Consider the following 21,466-nt stretch of genomic DNA (forward strand, 5'->3'; position numbering starts at 1 on the left):
CTGTCCCCGTCTTTGTCTGGTCACAAAGGGGTTTACCGCCACCACCTGGGTTACACTCCCTGTCAGAGGGAGCATCAGACTGACCACTCTCTGCCCCTCCCCCCATCTCTCCCCATCCCCCCGCCCCTCCCGGCCCCCCAACCCCCCACCCCCCCCGCCTGTTCCCCGGGAGCCGGAGACGCCGCCGTGCAAACATGGCCGCCCCGTTCCTGGCTTGAGCGGGCTTGGCTCTGGGTAAATGACCGTGGCGGGCGGCTTCCGCAGCTGCACAGACACTGGGCCCGCTCCCTCGGCTCCCCCCAACTCGACCCTGGCCCCGCCGGCCGAGCCCGGCAGCCACTATGACCTGACCTTCCTGACCCTGCTGGTGGTAGGATCCTATAGCCTGTGCGCTGTCCCTTTGTTCTCCTCGCTGACGGCCAAGAGAAGTAGGTTGGTGGTTTTGGCGCGGCTCTCTCCTCTCCCCCCTTTCCCCACGCCCCCCACCCGGGGACCCCGTGTCTGCACGCCGTGTGTGACAGGGTCCCTGGGTGATGGGGTGCTAGGTCTCCCCATCCATCCCCTCCATCCGGTTGTCCCATGTCTGTGCGCTGTGTGACGGGGTCCCAGGGAGATTGGGTGCTAGGTCTCCCCCTTCTCCGTCCGGGGACTCCGTGTCTGTGCATTGTGTGTGACAGGGTCCCTGAGTAATGGGGTGCTGGTTTCCTGCCCGTCCCCCTGGGAGCACCATGTTTGCATGCCAAGTGTGATGGGGCCCCAGGGAGATGGGGTGTTAGGTCTCCCCCTCCTCCTCCACCTGGAGGCCCTGTGTCTAAGCACTGTGTGAAACAGGGTCCCAGAGTGATGGGGTGAATAGATTTCCCTGTTGTCCTTCCCCTCCCCCTGGGCACACCGTGTTTGCACACCATGTGTGATGGGGCTCTAGAGGGCTGGGGTGTTAGATCTTCCCCTCCTCCCCATTCACATGGGGACACAGTGTTTGAGCGCCATGTGTGATGGTGTACCAGAGCGATGGGCCTCGGGGGTCAGTCTCAATCCCGGCGAGGAGATTGGGGGGGCTGTACCTGAGGATGGCAGTGCCGTCTGCTGTAAGGGAGGGAGGGAGCCTGGCTCCTTCCCACGCACTGAATCCTGTGGCGACCAGAGGCCAACTGGGCACTGGGGGTTAGGGAGGTTCCTGGTTTCAGGTGTCAACCGATTCACCGAGCACTGCAGCCTGGTCTGGCCAGGTGAGGAGCTTCAGCCGCCCGTTGAGCTGGCAGGGAAGTCACCACTACTGCTCCCCATGAGATGGGTTCAAAAGACCGAGGGAGGGAGTTTCATATCCTCAAAATCAGGCAGGACTTCAGCAGGGTTAGCTGGTGACTACTGGCACCCAGACTGATCATCTTTAAATGGAAGCTAAGTAGGGCTGAACCGTAAAATGTCATGAACGAGGGTATGTGCACATAGGTGTGTGTTCATGTTGTCTGGCTCATGGGGCTGCGTGCACATGGGTGCACATGTGTGTGTGCACGTTTCCTGGCTCATGAGCCTTTGACAGCTTCATTATGCCTACATCCCCCAGAGTTGGAGGGTGGGCTAACCCCACCTCGCCCTACCCTCTGGTGAGTTTCCTGGATCAGCAGTCCCAGTCGTGCCCCCAAGGCTGGCAACATGGGTTGTGACCCAGAGTCCTTATATTTGGGGGAAGGGGGAAGGGATGAGGGGCAATGAAGAGACAGGAGGGAGAGGGGAGAATCAAGGATGATGGATTGTCCATGCTGGGTCACTGGGGGAGAATCAGGAATGGAGAGGGGAGAGTCAGGGGTGGTAGGTGGTCCACCCTAACTATGAGGATGGGTGTCCAGGAGGGTGACCTGCATACAGTTCCTCCCAGTGTCCCAGCATCCCCACCGGAGGCAAAATCAATCAGTTATATTTGAGTGCTTACTGTGTGCACAGCACTGCACTAAAACACTTGGGAGAGTACAATATAATAGAGTTGGTAGACACATTCCCCACCTACAGTAAGTTTACAGTCTAGGAGGAAATATATATATATATATACACACACATATATGTATATGTGTATGTGTGTGTGTGTGTGTGTGTTTGTATCTAAAGCACTTTCTACGTGCCAGGCACTATATTAAGTGCTGGAGTAGATACAAGCCAGTCATGTCCCATGTAGGGCTCACAGTAGACAAAGTGGCAAAGTCGGGATTAGATCCCAGGACCTCTGACTCCCACGCTTATGCTCTTTATGCAGAATACTGTACAGAATGCTCAGGAGAGTGCAAGACAACAGACTCGGGAGACGTTCCCTGTCTACAAGGAGCTTATAGTCTAGAAAGAGTAAAGTCCTGGGCTGGGTGGACCATGATGCTTTTGGTGACTCAAGACCCAAACCCTGAGATTCTGTGGACAGAGGTACAGTGCCAGGCGGCTGCTGTGATTGGTCTAAAAGGAGCCGTGCCCGTTTTCCAATCCCACAGCCATCAATGCCGCTTTCGTCAAGAACCGGAAGAACCCTCTCCCCGCACCGTTTTCCAATGGCATCCCAGCACCTGTGTTCCCAAAGCCCCAGGCTCCTAGGGTCCGGCTGCCCTCCGCGAGGAGCCCAGCGAAAGGTAGGGGAGGGCTCCACCAGCCCGCCTTCCCCCGCTGCCCCCGCCGGGTTTCCAGAGAGGCCCGGCATCATGGTGGCCCTGGCTGCCACGGGATGGCCAGAGTCCCGTTCAGCGGTGTGCCAGTGGACTCCTGAGCTGGCCTGAGCCCAAGCTGGGTCCAAATTGTGCCCGGGGACTGGCATCGTGAACTTTCTGGCTCGTGTGGCAGGTCTAACTTGGGGCTGTTTTTTCCTTGGTCTAGGGGCAAAGAGCAAGGTTGCTGCGGGTGGCCCTGGCCTGGCCCCGTCCCCTAGGGGACCGAGCAGGGCCGCTGATGCCAAGACCAGGCCGTTTCTGGGTAAGGACTTGGCTTTGGTGGCAACAGTGCCCGCAGGTCCATGTTTGCCGTGGCTGGCACTGGTCTGGGGGTGCCCAGTCCTCGTCTGTGGGTCTATCGCTGGCTATGTATGGCCAGACTGTCCTGCCTGCCCATGGACCGAGTTGTCCCTGGCTCCTCCACCAGTGCCAGCCACTGGCTGTGCCCTGGGCACTGTCCCTCTCCATCTTCCACTCGGCCCTTCTGGGCCCAGCTCTTTCCCCGGGGTGAAACAGTAACACTCTTCTGAACAGCTCGTCTGTCTCTAGCATCTGATGACTGCTGCCTGTGAGAGGGGCCCCAGGCCATGGCGGGGAGAAGCCGTTAGCTATGGGTGCAGTCATGGGAGCAGTCCAGGAGGAAGCACTGAGCTAAACCCCCAGGAAAGCACAATGGAGGCGGTAGAAACAATCCCAGCCTGCAAGGAGTTTATGATCTTGCTGCAGTGACAGACACACACAGTGACTTAAGGACAAGAGGGAGAAGCATCCAAGCAGTAGATTGTATATATCCATATGCACCAACCAAAGGGCAATGAGAAGTGAAAAGGGGCTGAGATGAGAGGAGAGAGTCTGTGATCTTGGGAGAAGAACCAGGCAATCTGGGAAGGCTTCCAGGAGGTGGTGGGATTTCAGGAGGGTTTTGAAGATGGGGAGGGTATTGACCTGGAGGGTTTGGAGTGGAAGGGAGGGTGTGAGCCAGAGGTCAGAAGGTGGGAGAGTTGAAAAGCAGGGTGCAAGGTCCCATCTCATGCCTCAAGCATCTACTAGTAGTTAGGCAGGGTCCCTGTCTTATACAGTCTCATTGGGGAGGTGAGCAGACAGTTTCCAGTTTTAGTGATTGTGGTGTGGTAAATGGCGGATAATCAGGTCAGAAAGACTGTGGACTCCTGGTGCAGGTGTCTCATCCCCATTTTACAGAGGAGGATACAGAAGCCCAGAGAGGTTCAGTGAGTTACCCAAGGTCAAACAGCAGGCAAGTGGTAGAGCTGGGATTCAAACCCAGAGCTTGGGCACCACGAACTTGTCTGATCTGTTTTTTCCTCTCCAACTTCCAGGCTCGAGGCAGAATGTGTCCAGGCTCCTGTTTCCAGCCTCCAATCTGGGTGAGTGACATTTCTGACCATGGGAATTCAGGGGGCGGGGACCCTGACGCAGGCTGTCTTGTGCTGTGGCGAAGCCACACCCAGCTTCTGCACAGGTGGACATTTGGTACTGGAATGGGCGTCTCCCTTCTGCCTCACAGCCTCCCCTCCTGTCCCCTGTCCCTCTACCCATCAAAGTGCCGTCGACCACAGTGAGGAGAACTGGGCGAATTTGAGAGGGAGCCGATAGGGCTCAGCAGGAGAGAGAGAAGGAGAGAGAGACACAAGGGCGATGGGGAGGATATTGGTGATGTTGGTGGAAATGGGATAGTTGGGGGTGGAGTGGGTTCAGAGGGAAGAGTTTGGGTAAGCAGAGGGTACCAACGGAGTATCCCTGAGGCAAGAGGAGATGCAGGTTGCTGGGAGATGAGGTTGGCAGTCGCCAGGCTACATGATGATGGACAAGGTAGAAAGATTCCTGGCTGCCCGCTGCTGTCACACCGATGATCTTTGGAGGCTGAACTCAGTGGCCAAGTGGGCTACTTCTAGGGTGGAGGGGGTCTCTGTGCTTGGCTAGGTTCTCCCTCATCCTGTCTCTGGGGTCCCACACTGTGAGCTGGCCAACGGAAATGGGGTGGGTATGCGGTGAGGTGATGTGCCGTCCCTTGCTCTGGGTGACTGCAGGTGGGCTTGTGGTGCCGGGGCAAGGGGGGGACAGCGGGTCGACCGTGACTTCCAACGTCAGTCTGGCAGCTTGGGTCCAGGCTCTGAGAGTCACCAGCAAAGGTGCGTGGCCCAGACAACGTCCATTAAAGCCATCTGATGGAGAGATTATCTCTGTCTGGATCACGGTGGTTGGTTGCCTCTGCTCAGTCCATTCAGGAGGCCAGGATGGAGAGGTGCTCAAGGCCAGCATTGCTGCAACGGCCAGGTCACCCGTCACAGGTTACATGTCACGGGTCAGGTTTGGTCGTAGTATTTGGGATGAGGTATGAGTGCGGAGGTTCTGTGGGAGGGAGGAGGGCAGATGGTGGGGGTGTCTTTGGGTTGGGGTTGATATGGAGGATCTGGGAATGGCCAGGGACAAGGAAGGGTCTGCGGGTTAGGGGGTGCGCTTTGCGAGGAGGGCAGGGCCCTCCCAACTGGGCAGTGTGGCATATATGGCTGCTGAGGGCACAACAGCTCAATGCTCTTGTGGAACAGCTGAGAGTAATGGCAGCTGAACTCTGATTCCATGGCATCCTGACTGTAGTGTGAAAGCCGATGGGGAGGACTGCTGTGTGCCCTGTGTTTGCCGTGTGTGTGTGTGGTGTGAAAAGAGGTGCTGCAGAAATGCCTAAATTTCACTAAAGGAAACGATATGTTGTGTGTGTGTGTACATGCCATGAACTGTGTGCAGAGTGTTATACTAGGTACTTTGGAGAGAACAGTGAAGTTGACACAATCTCTGTCCTTGAGAAGCTCGCAGTTTTACAGTGGAGACAGACACAAACGAATTTACTAATAGGAAAAAGAGAATTCATTCATTCAATTGTATTTATTGAGCGCTTACTGTGTGCAGAGCACTGTACTAAGCACTTGGGAAGTACAAGTTGGCAACATATAGAGACGGTCCCTACCCAACAACGGGTTCACAGTCTAGAAGGGGGAGACAGAACAAAACAAAACATGTGGACAGGTGTCAAGCCGTCAGAACAAATAGAAATAAAGCTAGATGCACATCATTAACAAAATAAATAGAATAGTAAATATGTACAAGTAAAATAGAGTAATAAATCTGTACAAACATACAGGTGCTCTGGGGAGGGGAAGGAGGTAGGGCGGGGGGATGGGGAGGAGGAGAGGAAAAAAATGGAAAAGGGATGGGAGTAGGATATAAATCTATATGTATAATAAAGGTACTATGGGTGGGTGTGAGTGCGTAAGTGCTGCCAAGGGAGACGACTGCGGAAGGCTTCCTTTCATTCATTCAATCAATCGTATTTATTGAGCACTTACTGTGTGCAGAGCACTGTACTAAGTGCTTGGAAAGTACAATTCAGCAATAAAGAGACAATCCCTACCCACATTGGGCTTTACAATCTAGAAGGGGGAAGATAGACATCAAAACAAGTAAGCAGGCATCAATATAAATAAATAGAATTTTAGGTATATATGTATATACATAAGTGCTGTGGGGCAGATGGGGGGGAAGAGAAAAGGGAACAAGTCAGGGTGACGCAGAAAGGAGGGGAAGCTGAGGAAAAGGGGGGTTTAGTCTGTGAAGGCCTCTTGGAGCTGGTGAGCCTTCAATAGGGCTTTGAAAGGGGGAAGAGGGATTTGCGGATTTGAGGAGAGAGGGCGTTCCAGGCCAGAGGTAGGACGCTGGCCAGGGGTGGATGGCGGGACAGGCGAGATCGACGCACAGGGAGAAGGTTAGCGCCAGAGGAGCGGAGTGTGCGGAATGGCATGTGACAGGAGAGAAGGGAGGTGAGGTAAGATGGGGCAAGGTGATTGAGAGCTTTGAAGCCAATAGGAGTTTTTGTTTGATATGGAGGTTGATAGGCAACCACTGGAGATTTCTGAGGAGGGGGGTGACATGTCCTGAACGTTTCTGTAGAAAGATTTAATCCGGCCAGCAGAATGAAGTATGGACTGAAGTGGCGAGAGGCAGGAGGTGGGGGGGTCAGAAAAGAGGCTGATGCAGTAATCCCTTTGGGACAGGAGGAGTGATTGTACTAATGTGGAGGAGGTGGGATTCCAGGAAGCTTCTGAAGATGTGGAGAGCTGTGGCCTAGTGCTCAGGGAAGGGAAGGGGAGTTGCCAACTTGTACTTCCCAAGTGCTTAGTACAGTGCTCTGCACACAGTAAGCGCTCAGTAAATATGATTGAATGAATGAGTTCCAGGCAGGAGAAAGTATGTGAGCCATGAGTCAGAGACAGGCAAGGATGCCTTACGGAGGGTAGGTGAGCTGGGGAGGAATGAAGAGTGCGAGCTGGAGTATAGTGGGAAAAGAGAGTGGATTTGGAAGAGGGAGGGAGTTGGTCAGCTGAGTGCTTCAAAGCTGGTAGCCAGGAGTTTCTGCTTGGGCGGAGCTGTTGAGTGACAGGAACCTGGAGAGAGATGCGAGACCAGTTTGGGCAGGCAGTGAACAGCAAACCGGAGCCATTGAGACTAGGGGGAGCAGGAAAAAGTGAAAAGGATTTTACGCTTTTACATTTTCTCAAGCCCACGCTCCACCTAAGTTTTCCAACGACAGTTTTTACTAGCATCCCGAGTTGGGCCCTGTGGAGGCCACGGCCCTCGAAACACCGTGCACTGACCGTGCTTGGATGAACGTCCTCTCCCCCTCATCCCCCTCTCCTCCCCCATCTTACCTCCTTCCCTTCCCCACAGCACCTGTATATATGTATATATGTTTGTACATATTTGTTACTCTATTTATTTTACTTGTACATGTCTATTCTATTTGTTTTATTTTGTTAGTATGTTTGGTTTTGTTCTCTGTCTCCCCTTTTTAGACTGTGAGCCCACTGTTGGGTAGGGACTGTCTCTATATGTTGCCAACTTGTACTTCCCAAGTGCTTAGTACAGTGCTCTGCACACAGTAAGTGCTCAATAAATACGATTGATGATGATGATGATGAGACCCGGCTGAGACTAACTGATGGTCAGCTCCCTGTGGGCAGGGGCCATAGGGTCTACCGACTCTCCTGGGCAATGGAATTAAAATAAGCATTGATCTAATCCACAGTTATAATACCATTTATTTAAGGTACTATACCTTTAATCCATAATTATAATACCAAAGATCAGGTGTAATATCTGTTCTTATCAGTTTAATATCTGATATATCATCTCCCGGGACAATTAATTTTTTTTTTAAGAGAAGTAAAGGGGCCTAGTGGATAGAGTGCAAGCCTGGGAGTCAGAAGGACCTGGGTTCTAGTCCCAGCTCTGCCGCTTGTCTGTAATGTGACCTTGGGCAAGCCACTTCACTTCTCTGGGCCTCAGTTACCTCATCTATAAAAAAAAAAATGGGGATTAAGTCGGTGAGCTCCAAGTGGGACAGGGACTGTGTCCAACCCAATTTGCTTATATGCACCCAAGTGCTTAGTACAGTTTCTGGCACATAGTAAGTGCTTAACAAATACCACATTATTGTTATTATTAGTATTATTATTATATGGGATTGTATAGCTCTCCCCAAGTGCTTAGTGTGGTGCTCTGCACACAGTGAGCCCTCAAGAAGGATCGATTGACAGGACACTGGGAGATGGGAAGTGTCTCACCCCCCTCCATCAGGGAGGGAACCCCGACACTCACAGCAGCTCAACTCCTGCTTTCTTCTCTGCTCTAATAATAATAATAATAATTCTGGTATTTGTTAAGCATTTCATTCATTCATTCAGTCATATTTATTGAGTGCTTACTGTGTGCAGAGCACTGTACTAAGCGCTTGGGAAGTACAAGTCTGCAACATATAGAGACAGTCCCTACTCAACCATGGGCTCACAGTCTAGAACTTATGTGTCAGGCACTGTAGTAAACCCTGGGGTGGATACAAGCAAATAGGTTGGACACAGTCCCTTGTCCCACGTGTAGCTCACAATCTCAATCCCCATTTTCCAGATAAGGGAACTGAGGCCCAGAGAAGTGAAGTGAGTTACCCAAGGTCACACAGCAGACGGCGCTTAGTACAGTGCTCTGCACACAGTAAGCGCTCAATAAATACAATTGATTGATTGATTGAATGCCCATGACCTTCTGGACCGTGCTCTATCCACTAGAGAAGCAGCGTGGCTCAGTGGAAAGAGCACGGGCTTTGGAGTCAGAGGTCATGGGTTCGAATTCTGACTCCACCAGGTGTCTGCTGTGTGATCTTGGGCAAGTCACTTAACTTCTCTGGGCCTCAGTTACCTCATCTGTAAAATGGGGATTAAGACTGTGAGCCCCACGTGGGACAACCTGATCACCCTGTATCCTCCCCAATGCTTAGAACAGTGCTTTGCCCATAGTAAGCACTTAACAAATGCCTATTATTATTATTATTATTATTAGGCCATGCTGCTAGAGAAGCAGCGTGGCTCAGTGGAAAGAGCGCGGGCTTGGGAGTCAGAGGTCATGGGTTCTAATCTAGGCTCTGCCACTTAGAGGCTGTGTGACTTTGGGCAAGTCACTTAACTTCTCTGGGCCTCAGTTCCCTCATCTGTAAAGTGGGGATTAAGACTGTGAGTCCCATGTGGGACAACCTGATTACCTTGTATCTCCCCCCCAGCGCTTATAACAGTGCTTGGCACATAGTAAGCGCTTAACAAATGCCAATTATTATTATTATTATTATTAGGCCACGCTGCTAGAGAAGCAGCGTGGCTCAGTGGAAAGAGCGCGGGCTTGGGAGTCAGAGGTCATGGGTTCTAATCTAGGCTCTGCCACTTAGCAGCTGTGTGACTTTGGGCAAGTCACTTCACTTCTCTGGGCCTCAGTTCCCTCATCTGTAAAATGGGGATTAAGACTGTGAGTCCCATGTGGGACAACCTGATTACCTTGTATCTCCCCCCCAGCGCTTATAACAGTGCTTGGCACATAGTAAGCGCTTAACAAATGCCAATTATTATTATTATTATTATTAGGCCACGCTGCTAGAGAAGCAGTGTGGCTCAGTGGAAAGAGCGCGGGCTTGGGAGTCAGAGGTCATGGGTTCTAATCTAGGCTCTGCCACTTAGAGGCTGTGTGACTTTGGGCAAGTCACTTCACTTCTCTGGGCCTCAGTTCCCTCATCTGTAAAATGGGGATTAAGACTGTGAGTCCCATGTGGGACAGCCTGATTACCTTGTATCTCCCCGCAGCGCTTAGAACAGTGCTTGGCACATAGTAAGCGCTTAACAAATGCCAATTATTATTATTATTATTATTATTATTAGGCCACACTGCTAGAGAAGCAGCGTGGCTCAGTGGAAAGAGCGCGGGCTTGGGAGTCAGAGGTCATGGGTTCTAATCTAGGCTCTGCCACGTAGCAGCTGTGTGACTTCGGGCAAGTCACTTCACTTCTCTGGGCCTCAGTTCCCTCATCTGTAAAATGGGGATTAAGACTGTGAGTCCCATGTGGGACAGCCTGATTACCTTGTATCTCCCCGCAGCGCTTAGAACAGTGCTTGGCACATAGTAAGCGCTTAACGAATATCAAAATGATTATTATTGTTCTCTTCCCAGCAGTGGGGGGAGCGGGAGGAGGTTCGGCGTCCTCCCGCCTGGGGGCGCTACGGCCCCACCCAACCGGCCCAACGGCCCAACGGCCAGGACCGGCCCCCTCCCCCCTCCCCCCTCCCCCCCCCCCCCCTTCCTCCTTCCCCCTTCCCGGCTCTGCCCTGGCTCCGGCCTGCTGCAGCAGCGGGCCCCGTTGGACCGGCCAGCTAACGGTTCCCGGCCCGGCCCGGGGATGCTCCTGGCCCGGGGCCCGTCGCTGTCCGCGATGCACGTGCGGCTGACCACCAAGGGGCTGCTGCCCCGAAGCCTCCGCGGCCGCCCCGCCGGGCTCTGGAGCACCTACCTCAGTTTCCCCGCATGTAAGGACCGCCTGGGCCCGGGGGCCCCGGCAAGGGGGTTGGATGCCCTGGGCTGGGCAGAGGGGTGCGGAGCAGGCGAGGCCATACCCCAAAGCAGCGTGGCTCAGTGGAAAGAGCCCGGGCTTGGGAGCCAGAGGTCGTGGGTTCTAATCCCGGCTCTGCCATTTGTCAGCTGTGTGACTTTGGGCAAGTCACTTCACTTCTCTGGGCCTCGGTTACCTCATCTGGAAAATGGGGATTAAGACTGTGAGCCCCACGAGGGACAACCTGATCACCTTGTATCCCCCCCAGTTCTTAGAACAGTGCTTTGCACATAGTAAGCACATCATCCTCCGGGCCTGGAATGCCCTCCCTCTGCCCATCTGCCAAGCTAGCTCTCTTCCTCCCTTCAAGGCCCTACTGAGAGCTCACCTCCTCCAGGAGGCCTTCCCAGACTGAGCCCCTTCCTTCCTCGTCCCCCTCTCCATCCCCCCATCTTACCTCCTTCCCTTCCCCACAGCACCTGTATATATGTGTATATGTTTGTACATATTTATTACTCTATTTATTTTACTTGTACATATCTATTCTATTTTATTTTGTTAGTATGTTTGGTTTTATTCTCTGTCTCCCCCTTTTAGACTGTGAGCCCACTGTTGGGTAGGGACCACTCAATAAATACGATTGATTGATTGATTGATAGTAAGTGCTTAACAAATGCCATCATCATCATCATCACCCTGGAGGCACTGGGAGCCGCCAGGCAGGTTGGGCTTCTAATAATAATAATAATGGTATTTATTAAGCGCTTACTATGTGCCATGCGCTGTTCCAAGCGCTGGGGTAGAGACAAGGTAATCAGGTTGTCCCACGTGGGGCTCACAGTCTTCATCCCCATTTGACAGATGAGGGAACTGAGGCCCAGTGAAGTGACTTGCCCAAAGTCACACAGCTGACAAGTGGCAGAGCCGGGATTAGAACCCGTGACTTCTGACTCCCAAGCCCTGGCTCTGTCCACTGAGCCATGCTGCTTCGCAGTCTACTTCTAGACTGAGCCCGTTGTTGGGTAGGAATTGTCTCTATCTGTTGCCGAATTGTACTTTCCAAGCGCTAAGTACAGTGCTCTGCACACAGGAAGCGCTCAATAAAGACGATTGAATGAATGAATTTCAGCGGGACCCCAGGTTGGGGTGGGGGGGAGCACCAGGTACCTAATAATAATAATTACGGTATTTGGTAAGCGCTTACTGTGTTCCAAGCACTGTTCTAAGTGCTGGAGTAGAGACAAGGTAATCAGGTTGTCTCACATGGGGCTCACAGTCTTAATCCCCATTTTACAGATGAGATCATTGAGGCACAGAGAAGTTGTGGAATGCGGCAGAGGACAGCAGACAGGTGACAGAGTGGGGATTAGAGCCCATGTCCTCTGATTCCCAAGGCTGTGCTCTTTTCACTAAGCCATGGTGCTTGGCACAGAGTAAGCGCTTAACAAATACCATTACTATTATTATTATTATTATAGGGTTTACAGTCTTAATCCCTATTTACAGATGAGGTAATTGAGGCATAGAGAAATTAAGTGGCTTGCCCAAGGTCACACAGCAGACAAATGCAGAGCAGGGATTAGAACCCATGACCTTCTGGCTCCTAGGCCCATGCTGCTTCCCCTTTGTGGTTGGGGTGTGTGTGATGGGGGGGTGGAGGGTTGTGTTTGTGTGTGCACGGCAGGCAGATGCCTTCTGTATTTGTGTATTCCTGTTTGCGCGGCCGGCAGACGGTGTGAGTATGTGTGTGTTGGCTGCGGGCCATGCCTCCTCCGGCTTCAGAAATTGGGTCTCTGAGTCAGAGGGCATTCTTTCACGGTGAATTGGGGTGCATCCCTTCTTCAACCCCCCTTTTTCCTCCCCTCCTCCTTTTCCACTCTCCTTCTGCACCCTTCCCCTGCTCCTACTCCTTCCCCATCCGTTCCCCAAGGCTCAGGAGGTAAATTGGGGGTCTGTGCCTGCCAGCAAGGGAGTCATTTTGGCGTGTGAACAGCCAGAATACTACTACTACTACTACTACTACTACTACTACTACTACTACTAATGATAATTGTGGTATTTGTTAGACCCCTACTATGTGCCAGGCACTGTACTAAGGTTTGGGGCAGATAAAAGGTAATTGGGTTAGAGACAGTCCCTGTTCCACTTCGGGCTCACAGTCTTAATCCCCATTTTACAGATGAGTTAACTGAGGGACAGAGGAAGTGAAATGACTTGCCCGAGGTCACACAGCAGACAAGTGGCAGAGCTTGGATTAGAACCCAGGTCCTTCTGAGTCTATCCACTAGGCCACACAGGATGAGAGGACACCTCCTAGTTAGCCCTTGACACTGTGCTGGTCTGGGACAGGGCCTGCATCTCCGGCCCGTCTGACCCTGGCACCGTCCTGGGAAGATAGATATGTGTGCGTATGTGTGTGGGGGGGGAGCCTGGAGGCTTGTGCGGCTGCCCCGGGTCCACAGCTCCTGAAGGACTTGTTGTGCTGCAGTGGATGGGCTCGGAATGCTGGACCTCGCTCCCCAGCTCGAGTGGTCAGCTCCGCCCTGGGCATGGTGCCCGGCACAGAACTCCCTTGTTCTCAGCTCTGCCAGGACAACAGACTCTGGGTAGGAGGCGGGGAGGAGGGAGGGTGTATGCTCGCGCGTGTGTGTGTGTGTGTGTGTGTGTGTGTGTGTGTGTGTGTGAGAGAGAGAGAGAGTTAGAGAGACCCCCTCCCCCAAGCTACCCCCAGGGGACCACTACACCCAGCTGAGGACCCCAGCTTTTAGCCCTGGTTAGTCAGTCAATTGTATTTATTAATAGTAATTATAATAATAATGATGGCATTTGTTAAGCGCTTACTATGTGCAAAGCACTGTTCTAAGCGCTGGGGGGATAGAGTGGGATCAAATTGTCCCACGTGGGGCTCACAGTCTTAATCCTCATTTTACAAGATGAAGTAACTGAGGCTCAGAGTAGTTAAGTGACTTGCCCAAGGTCACACAGCAGACATGTGGCAGAGCCGGCATTCGAACCCATGACCTCTGACTCCAAAGCCCGGGCTCTTTCCACTGAGCCACGCTGAGCGTTTACTGTGTGCAGAACACTGAGCTAATCGCTTGGGAAAGTACAGTATAGCAATAGAGCAGACACATTCCCTGCCCTCAGTGAGCTGGTCCTTACCTGACGGCCGAGTCCACTGTGGGGGATCTGTTGCTGTTGGGGAGGGATAACCGTTGAAGGGGCCTGGTCTTGGACTTTCCTCTCTTAGCCGGAGGACCAATCAATCGATTGTATTTGTTGAGCACTTACTGGGTGCAGAACGCTGTACTGAGCACTTGGGAGAGTACAGTGTAACAGAGTTGGTAGACATATTCCCGGCCCACAGCCAGCTTATAGTCTTGAAGGGCCTGTGGGCAATAAGAGGTAAGTTGATTTCGCTGCCCAAAGACCACACTGCTGCTCCCAGGAAAGGTCATCGGCAGGGGCTGCTGATGAGGTTGGCCGTCCGCTAATTCACAGCCGGGGAACCCGCCCATCGGGCAGCCTGTGCCACGAGACGGGAGCCGGGCCCTTATTGGAGATTGGTAGAAACGACCCTGCCAACCAGGTGAGCCACGCACCTCCAGTCCTCTAGACTGTAAGCTCATCATGGGCAGGGAATGTGTCTACCAAGTCTGCTTATTGTTGTATCATACTTTCCCAGGCATTTAGTACAGTGCTCTGCACACAGTAAGTGCTCAATAAATTAGCTTGAATGAGGGGACCACCATGGGGTGGGGGCACACCGGAGTCCAACATAGGGTATTTGACGGCCCCCGGACTGCTTCCTGCCCACTAATAACAGTAATTGTTGTATTAACCACTTATTCTATGCCAAGTACTGTATTAAATGATGAGGTAGACACAAGGTCATCAGGTCAGACACTGCCCCTGTCCCCCTTTGGGCTTGTAGTCTGAGGGAGGATAGTTATTTAATCCCCGTGTTACAGAGGAGGAAACTGAAGCCCAGAGAAATGAAGTGGCGGAGCTGGAGATAGAGCCCAGGTCTCCTGGTCCCCCAGGGTCTTGCTTTTTCCGTGGCCGTGGCGCGTCTCGGCAGCGGTTCACGGTGTACTTTGCTGTGCTGGACACTCCAGGCCGACCTCGGAAGCACCCGGCCCCTGGCCAGGCCCGATAACGTTGCCGTTGGAGCAGGAAACAGGAAGAGTGAGCGACTCCCCCCGCCTTCTCCGGACTGGCCGGGTCTGGGCTGGGGCTGCTGAGGGCAGGGAGGGAGCCTTGGGGTCCAGTGGAAATCGAGAGGTCGGGGGCCGGCATCTCCCTGGGTGGCCATCCGTAGGGCGGAAGGGTTGTTGGTCCTTGCCTTGGGGTCGAGCAGAAATGGTATATACTACGTGCCAGGTGCCCTACTGAGCCCTGGGGTAGGTACAAGCTAATCAGGTTGGATCCATTCCCTGTCCCACATGGGGCTCACAGTCTAAGTTGGAGGGAGGAGGATTTAATCCCCATTTTACAGATGAGGTAACTGAGGCCCGTCAAAGTGACTTGCTTAGGTCACCCAGCAGACAAGTGACAGAGTGGGACTAGAATTTAGGTCCTCTGACTCTCAGGCCTGTGCTCTTTAATGATGATGATGATTGTTTTTTGTTAAACATTTACTATGTGCCAAGCACTGTACTAATCGCTGGGGTAGATACATGATAGTCAGGTTGGGCACAGTCTCTGTCCCACATGGGGTTCACTGTTCCTCTAGACTGTAAGTTCTTTGTGGGCAGGGAACATGCTTACCAACTTTGTTAAATTATACTCTCCCAAGCTCTTAGTACAGTGCTCTGTACACAGTAAGCATTCAATAAATATGATTGGTTAAATAGGAGGAAGAATAGGTATTGAGTCCATGTTTTGCAGATGAGGGAACTGAGGCACAGAGAAATTAAATGACTTGTCCAAAGTCACACAGTAGACAAGTGGTGGAGCTGGGATTAGAACCCAGGTCCTCCAACTCCCAAGCCTGTGCTCTTTCCACTAGGCCACACGGCTTCCCTAGCAGCATGGGAAGGTCGGACAGCACTCCAGCTCTGTAGACCTTTAGTTTGGTCCAGAGCCTGCTTCCACATGCTGGCATTCTCCCAGAGGATGTTGCTGGCTTTTCTGATTTTGGTTTTCTACTTCCTTTTCTATTGTTGCATTGTTAGTTCGTGTGCTAGCTGTTAACACAGTTCTGTAACAGCTAACTTTTAGCTCTGGGTTGCCAGTGTAAATTTGTGATTGCACGTATGGCTTTCCTGGTGCAGGCTGATACATCACTTCGGAATTCTTTGAACATCATCATCTGGCCGCTTCAGTGAATTGGTTGACAATCTGGGTTGTGGGTCTTCTGCCCACGGCAGTTCTTGAAAGACTGTGGATGATGCTGGAAATGTGTTACGCTGGAAAGCTTTCCCAGAAGTTCAGAGTAAATTTATTTTTGTTGAACTCCCCCAAAGTGCTTAGTACAGGGCTCAACCCACATATTCAATCCATCACTAAATCCTTTCAGTTCCACCTTCACAGTATCGCTAAAATCCGCCCTATCCTCTCCTTCCAAACTGCTACCATGTTAATCCAAGACCTATCCTAACCCACCTTGATTACTGTATCAGCCTCCATACTGACATCCTTGGCTCCTGCTTCTCCCCACTCCAGTCCACACCTCACTCTGTTGCCTGGATCATTTCTCTACAAAAACGTTCAGGACATGTTTCCCCACTCCTCAAGAAACTCCAGTGGTTGGCCATCCACCTCCAAATCAGACAGAAACTCCTCACTTTTGGGTTTAAAGCAGTCAATCACTTTGCCCCCTCCTACCTCACCTTACTGCTCGTACTACAACCCAGCCCACACACTTCACTCCTCCAGTGCTAACCTTCTCACTGCACCTCGATCTTGTCTGTCCCACTGCCGGCCTCCCGCCCATGCCCTGCCTCTGGCTTGGAACACTGTCCCTCCTCATATCCTGCAGATGATGACTCTGCGGCTTCAAGGCCTTATTGAAAGCACATCTTCTCCAAGAGGCCTTCCCTGACTAAGCCCTCCTTCCCTCTTCTCCCAGTTCCCTTCTGCGTCTCCCTGTCTTTTTCCCTTTATTCATCGCCACTCCCAGGCCCACATCACATATGTCCATATATGTAATTTATTTGTAGTAACGTTTGTCTCCCACTCTAGACTGTAAGCTCATTGTGGGCAGGGAATGTGTTTATTGTTATATTGTACTCCCGCAAGTGCTTAGTGCAGTGTTCTGCACACAGCAAGTGCCCAATAAATACAATTGACTGATTGCTCTGCAGATAGGAATGGCTCACTAAATACCACTGATGATTGGTAATGATCCTCACCCCGGATTCCAGGTCCCTCCTTGCACCCTCCAGCCGGATGACAAGGCGTGGACTTTGGGTATCAGGGAGGGCCTGGAAAATTCACAGATGCCCGGTGTGGCCGTCCCAGTCTGGCTCGCCGCGGTTCTCTGGCCAGACCTGACAGCGTCTGAGCCAGGCCGGCAAGGCCTATACATCTCAGGTTTCATCCCCCTTGACTCTGTGAGTTTCGGGGCTCCCTCCAGCCCCTCCCTCCAGATGACCAGTGTCCGGGACACTGGCCATTTCCAAACACGTGTGGGCAGCCCGTTGGGGGGACCCTGACCTCTCTGCCAGCCCCCGGGGGAGACAGGGAACTGGTGTTGAAATGAGATCTCTGAAGCGAGTCCTCTGACTGCTCTGCCTGGGGCAAGGGTGTCCATGTCCATGGAGACTGGGGGGATGATGGGGACCACCTGGTGTGCCCGCCCACCACCCAGTGGTCACAGGGTCTGCTCTTGTGGACTCGGGGCCTAAGAGGGTGACACACAGTCTGGAATCTCCAATGACACCTCGACCCTCATAAAACACTGCAGGTGGTGAGGGGCCTAGTGGGAAGAACCCGGAGACCCAAGTCCCAAGCCCAGCTCCCCTGACAGCCTGGGCTCTTTCCACTGAGCAGTGCTGAAACCGTCATGATTATTATTGTACTTCCCAAGCGCTTAGTCCAGTGCTCTGCACACAGTAAGCGCTCAATAAATACGATTGAATGAATGAATGACAGCCTGCTCTTTGGCCTTGGACGGATTACCTAATTTCCCTACAGTTGTTTCCCTCTCATTTGTAAATAAGAATTGGACTAGTCAATCAGTGGTATTTATCAGCGGCTTACTGTGTATCGAGAATTGACTGTAAGCCTCTTGTGGTCAGGGAATGTGTCTGTTTATTGTACTCTCCTAAGCGCTAAATACAATGCTCTGCATACAGTAAGTGCTCAATAAATACAGTAATGAATATTAAGCATTTGAGAGAGTACAATAAAATAGATTTGGTAGACATAATCCCTGCCCTCAAGGATCTGACAGTCTAGTGAGGGAGACAGACATGATGATAAATTTTAGTTGGAGGAAGCAGATTAAATACCTATCCCCCCCATCCCTCTCTGACTGTGAGCCACAGGCCAGCAGAGACTAGTGCTGTTGTGGTTATCCTATCTCTGCCCCAGCACCGGGCACAGTGCTTGGCACATAGTTAGTCCATCGTTCCTGGAAGCCTTGTTGCCGCTGTCAGCAGTTCCTGAGCCAGACTGGGCATTTGGGGGAAGGGTAAAAATCCCAAATATGGTCCCTGTCAGCAAGGATCTCACTGCAGTAAGTGCACTAAGCACTAAGGACTCACGTATTCACGATCCACCCTGGGAGATGAACAGGTGGGTGCCAAGGATTCACTCCCTGCCCACCAGTCCAGGTGGGCAGACGTCAGGACTCAGTCTGTTACAGAAAGTGGAGATAGCCCCGATTTCAACCCTCTTTCCCCCAACTCCCTCTCCCGTCTGTGACATCTACAGACTTGGATCTGTAATAATAATAATGGTGGCATTTATTAAGCGCTTACTCTGTGCAAAGCACTGTTCTAAGCACTGGGGAGGTTATAAGGTACCCTTTGGGCATTTGGAATTCATCCCACCTTCAACCCTATGGCACTTATAGGTAGATAAATTATTTGTTTATATTAAATCCGTCTCCCTCTCTAGAATGTGAGCTCACTGTGGAAAGGGAACGTGTCTACCAACTCTGTTGTATTGTGCTCTCCCAAGTGCTTAGTACAGTGTTGTGTACATAGTAAGTGCTCAGTAAATACCCCTGATTGATTGATTGTGGACCCTCAGGACAAAACCCAGACAGGCAGGCTCAAGTGCCAAGGTGGCTGTCGGATGGCATGACCAGGGTTGGGGCTCAATCAGGGAGGGCCTCCTGGTGGAGGTAGGATTTCGGGAGGTTTGAAGGAGTGCGGAGAGGGTAGGGGAGCTTCCCAGTTGGGGACCGGGTCTAATGGTGTTATGGCTGGGCCATCCGGGCCCGATGCTGTTCAGTCTCGGGTTCTGATGGTGTGAGAGTTGGGCTGTTCCAGGGCCCAGTGCTGTTCAGTCTTGGGTTCTGATGACTGTGGCCTTGGGCCATCCCAGGCCCAGTGCTGTTCAGGTTCGGGTTTTGGTGGTGTGAGAGCTGGGCCGTTCCAGGGCCCACTGCTGTTCAGGTTCTGATAACTGTGGGCCTGGGCCATCCTGGGCCCGCTGCTGTTCAGACTGGGGTTCTGATGGCGCGGGGGCTGGGCCATCCACAGCCTGGGGATGTCCACTCCTGGATTCCAGTGCTGCAGGCTGCCGAGAGACCAGGCATCGTGAGTTCTGAATGGCCCAACCAGGTCTAGGAGGGTTCTGGCTGGAAGTGTCTGTCAATGAGGGCTATCTTCTAGGGGTCAGCGAGGGGCCCCGCTTCCCGGCGGGAATCTGCCATGGAGACAGGGCTGGCAGGGGCAGCCTCAGCCTCTCTGGGACATGTGGGCTGAACGGCTTGGACCTCTAGGAGAATGTGATGGGGACCATCAGGGTCGTCCCTGGCAGCCCGTCCATCTGTCCTCTCAGTGGGTGACCCTGTCCACCCCAGAGGAGGCCCTTCACCCTACCCCTGCGGCTCTGGGCTGAGGCGGAGATGGGGAAGGCGGAGAGGCCTGGTGACTGCCTCCTGAAACTCTGTTTCTCTGCCCAGTGGAGAGGAGCAAGGAGAAGACCGGAGGCAGGCTGGGCTCCCACCTGCCAGCGTCTCCAGACCGGCCCCCTCCGGACAGTGGCCCTGAGCTGGCCCGGGTCAGAGCCACGTGTGAGAAGCAGCACGGCACCATCCTGCAGCTGCGGCGCCTCCTGGTCAGCGGTTCCCGTGGGGTCGAGGCACTGGCCGTGGTGATCCAACACTTGCTGGCTGAGGTGAGGCCAGGAGCCCCCGCTGAATGCTCCAAATCGGACTGGGCCTGTCCACTGTCCTGGGTCCACAGAGGGTGGGGCTGGGCCTCTATTGCCCTGTCTCCCCCCCGCCTTCCTGCAGGGTTGGACAGTCCGATACAGGGTCACCGGGGAGGACAGTGTCCCAGGAGTAAAGGAGGGAAGGAGGGGCTCAGTCTGGCCAACAAACTGTAATTAGGGATGATATTTGAGACCGGCCAGTCAATCAGTAGTGTGTACTGAGTGCCGAGAACTGTGCTAAGGACTCCGGAGAATTCAGTAGAGTTAGAAGCCAATTCCTGCCCTGAAGGATCTTATAGTCTAGTGGGGAAACAGATGTTAAAATAAATTAAAGACTTGAGGAAGCAGTAGAGCATATAGATAGGTACAAAAGTGCAACGGGGAATGGGTGCTGAGGGCCTAGGTGTGAAGGTGACCCAGAAGTGTTGGGGTTGCAGTGAGTTTGGGGAAATAAGGTAGGGAGATGACAGTAATCAGGAAAGGCCTCCTGGAGGAGAAGGGCTTCGAGGATGAGGAGATTGGGGATTTGGTGGACGTGAAAGGGGAGGGAGTTCCAGGCAGGAAGGAGGGTGTGAGCAAGAGGCCGATGGCCAGAGGTGGGAATGAGACCTCGTGAGTAGGTTAGATTTGGAGAAATGAAGACTGTGACCTGGGGTGTAATGGAAGAAGGGGGTGGGTAGGTAAGAGGGAAAGAGCTGGTGGAGCTGTGAAACCAGGGGGTCAGGGAGCCGGGGGGCTCTTAGGGCACCGTCCCTCTGCGTCACCTGGGTCACTGCCCTGGCTGTGGTCCTGTTGGTGACTAGACCATGGCGGAGCAGCTGTCTACCCCTTCTGAGGTGTAGAAGGAAGTGCTGTTCCCTCTTGTGAAAACCCTTTCCTGCCCCTCGGCCTTCCCTCCTCTGGTCGGGGCAGATGCCCCTGGCCCTGCCCTCCGTGGGGTCTGCCGGGGTGTGCCAAGCCCCCATGCCTCCACGCCACTTTTGAGCTGTGCCTGCCTCTGGGCATGGCCCTACTGGGGCCTGTTGGGCTCGTGGCAGACTGGGACCACCCCCCCCCCCCCGCCCCGGGTGGCAGTCCACTGGGCCTTTGCACAGCCCGATCGAGGCTTCGTGTCTCTGCAGAGGGTTCACCAGTCCTTGACCCTCAGGAAGGTCAGAAAGGGTGAGGGGTTGGTTTCCTTTGTTGTAAACGCCGGCACTGGCCCTCGGCTCCTGTTGCGCTGAGCTGGCCACGGCCGATGCCAGGGCCTGAGGACTGGAGTGGAGGCCCAGCCGGTGGACCGGGGTGGTCCCAGGTTGGACACGGTTTGGGCGGGTCTGTGGGATCTGGAGCCCGTTACCTTCTCAGGGCTGCCTGCAGGCCTCCGGTGCCCCAGCTCCCCCACGGCCTCCTCCCCCTCCTCTCCATCCTTCTTCTCCTCATTATACCCTCCCCCCACCCCCGTACTTCCTCTCCCTCCTACTCCCCTCCCCCCTTGCTCTTCTCTGCCCCCTCCCACTCCTCTCCATCCTTC

At 53.2% G+C, this 21,466-nt stretch overlaps 1 protein-coding gene and 1 pseudogene across 2 annotated transcripts in view; both read left to right on the forward strand.

Annotated features, from left to right (window-relative positions):
* The window catches only part of MTUS1 (microtubule associated scaffold protein 1), a 55,377-nt gene that overhangs the window by 22,945 nt on the left and 10,966 nt on the right, over window positions 1-21,466 (forward strand). The window contains exons 5-8 of one of the 2 annotated variants that reach the window (XM_038754907.1): window positions 2,478-2,612; window positions 2,854-2,949; window positions 4,025-4,072; window positions 19,703-19,917. In XM_038754907.1, the coding sequence (XP_038610835.1) occupies window positions 2,478-2,612; window positions 2,854-2,949; window positions 4,025-4,072; window positions 19,703-19,917 (494 nt within the window). Of the gene's footprint in view, window positions 1-2,477; window positions 2,613-2,853; window positions 2,950-4,024; window positions 4,073-10,415; window positions 10,598-19,702; window positions 19,918-21,466 lie in introns of those variants that run through there. The other variant, XM_038754908.1, reaches the window with a different exon arrangement.
* LOC119936033 lies at window positions 7,812-7,955 on the forward strand (annotated as a pseudogene).

The sequence above is a fragment of the Tachyglossus aculeatus genome, chromosome 12 (assembly GCF_015852505.1).
Source record: "Tachyglossus aculeatus isolate mTacAcu1 chromosome 12, mTacAcu1.pri, whole genome shotgun sequence".
Taxonomy (NCBI): Eukaryota; Metazoa; Chordata; class Mammalia; order Monotremata; family Tachyglossidae; genus Tachyglossus; species Tachyglossus aculeatus.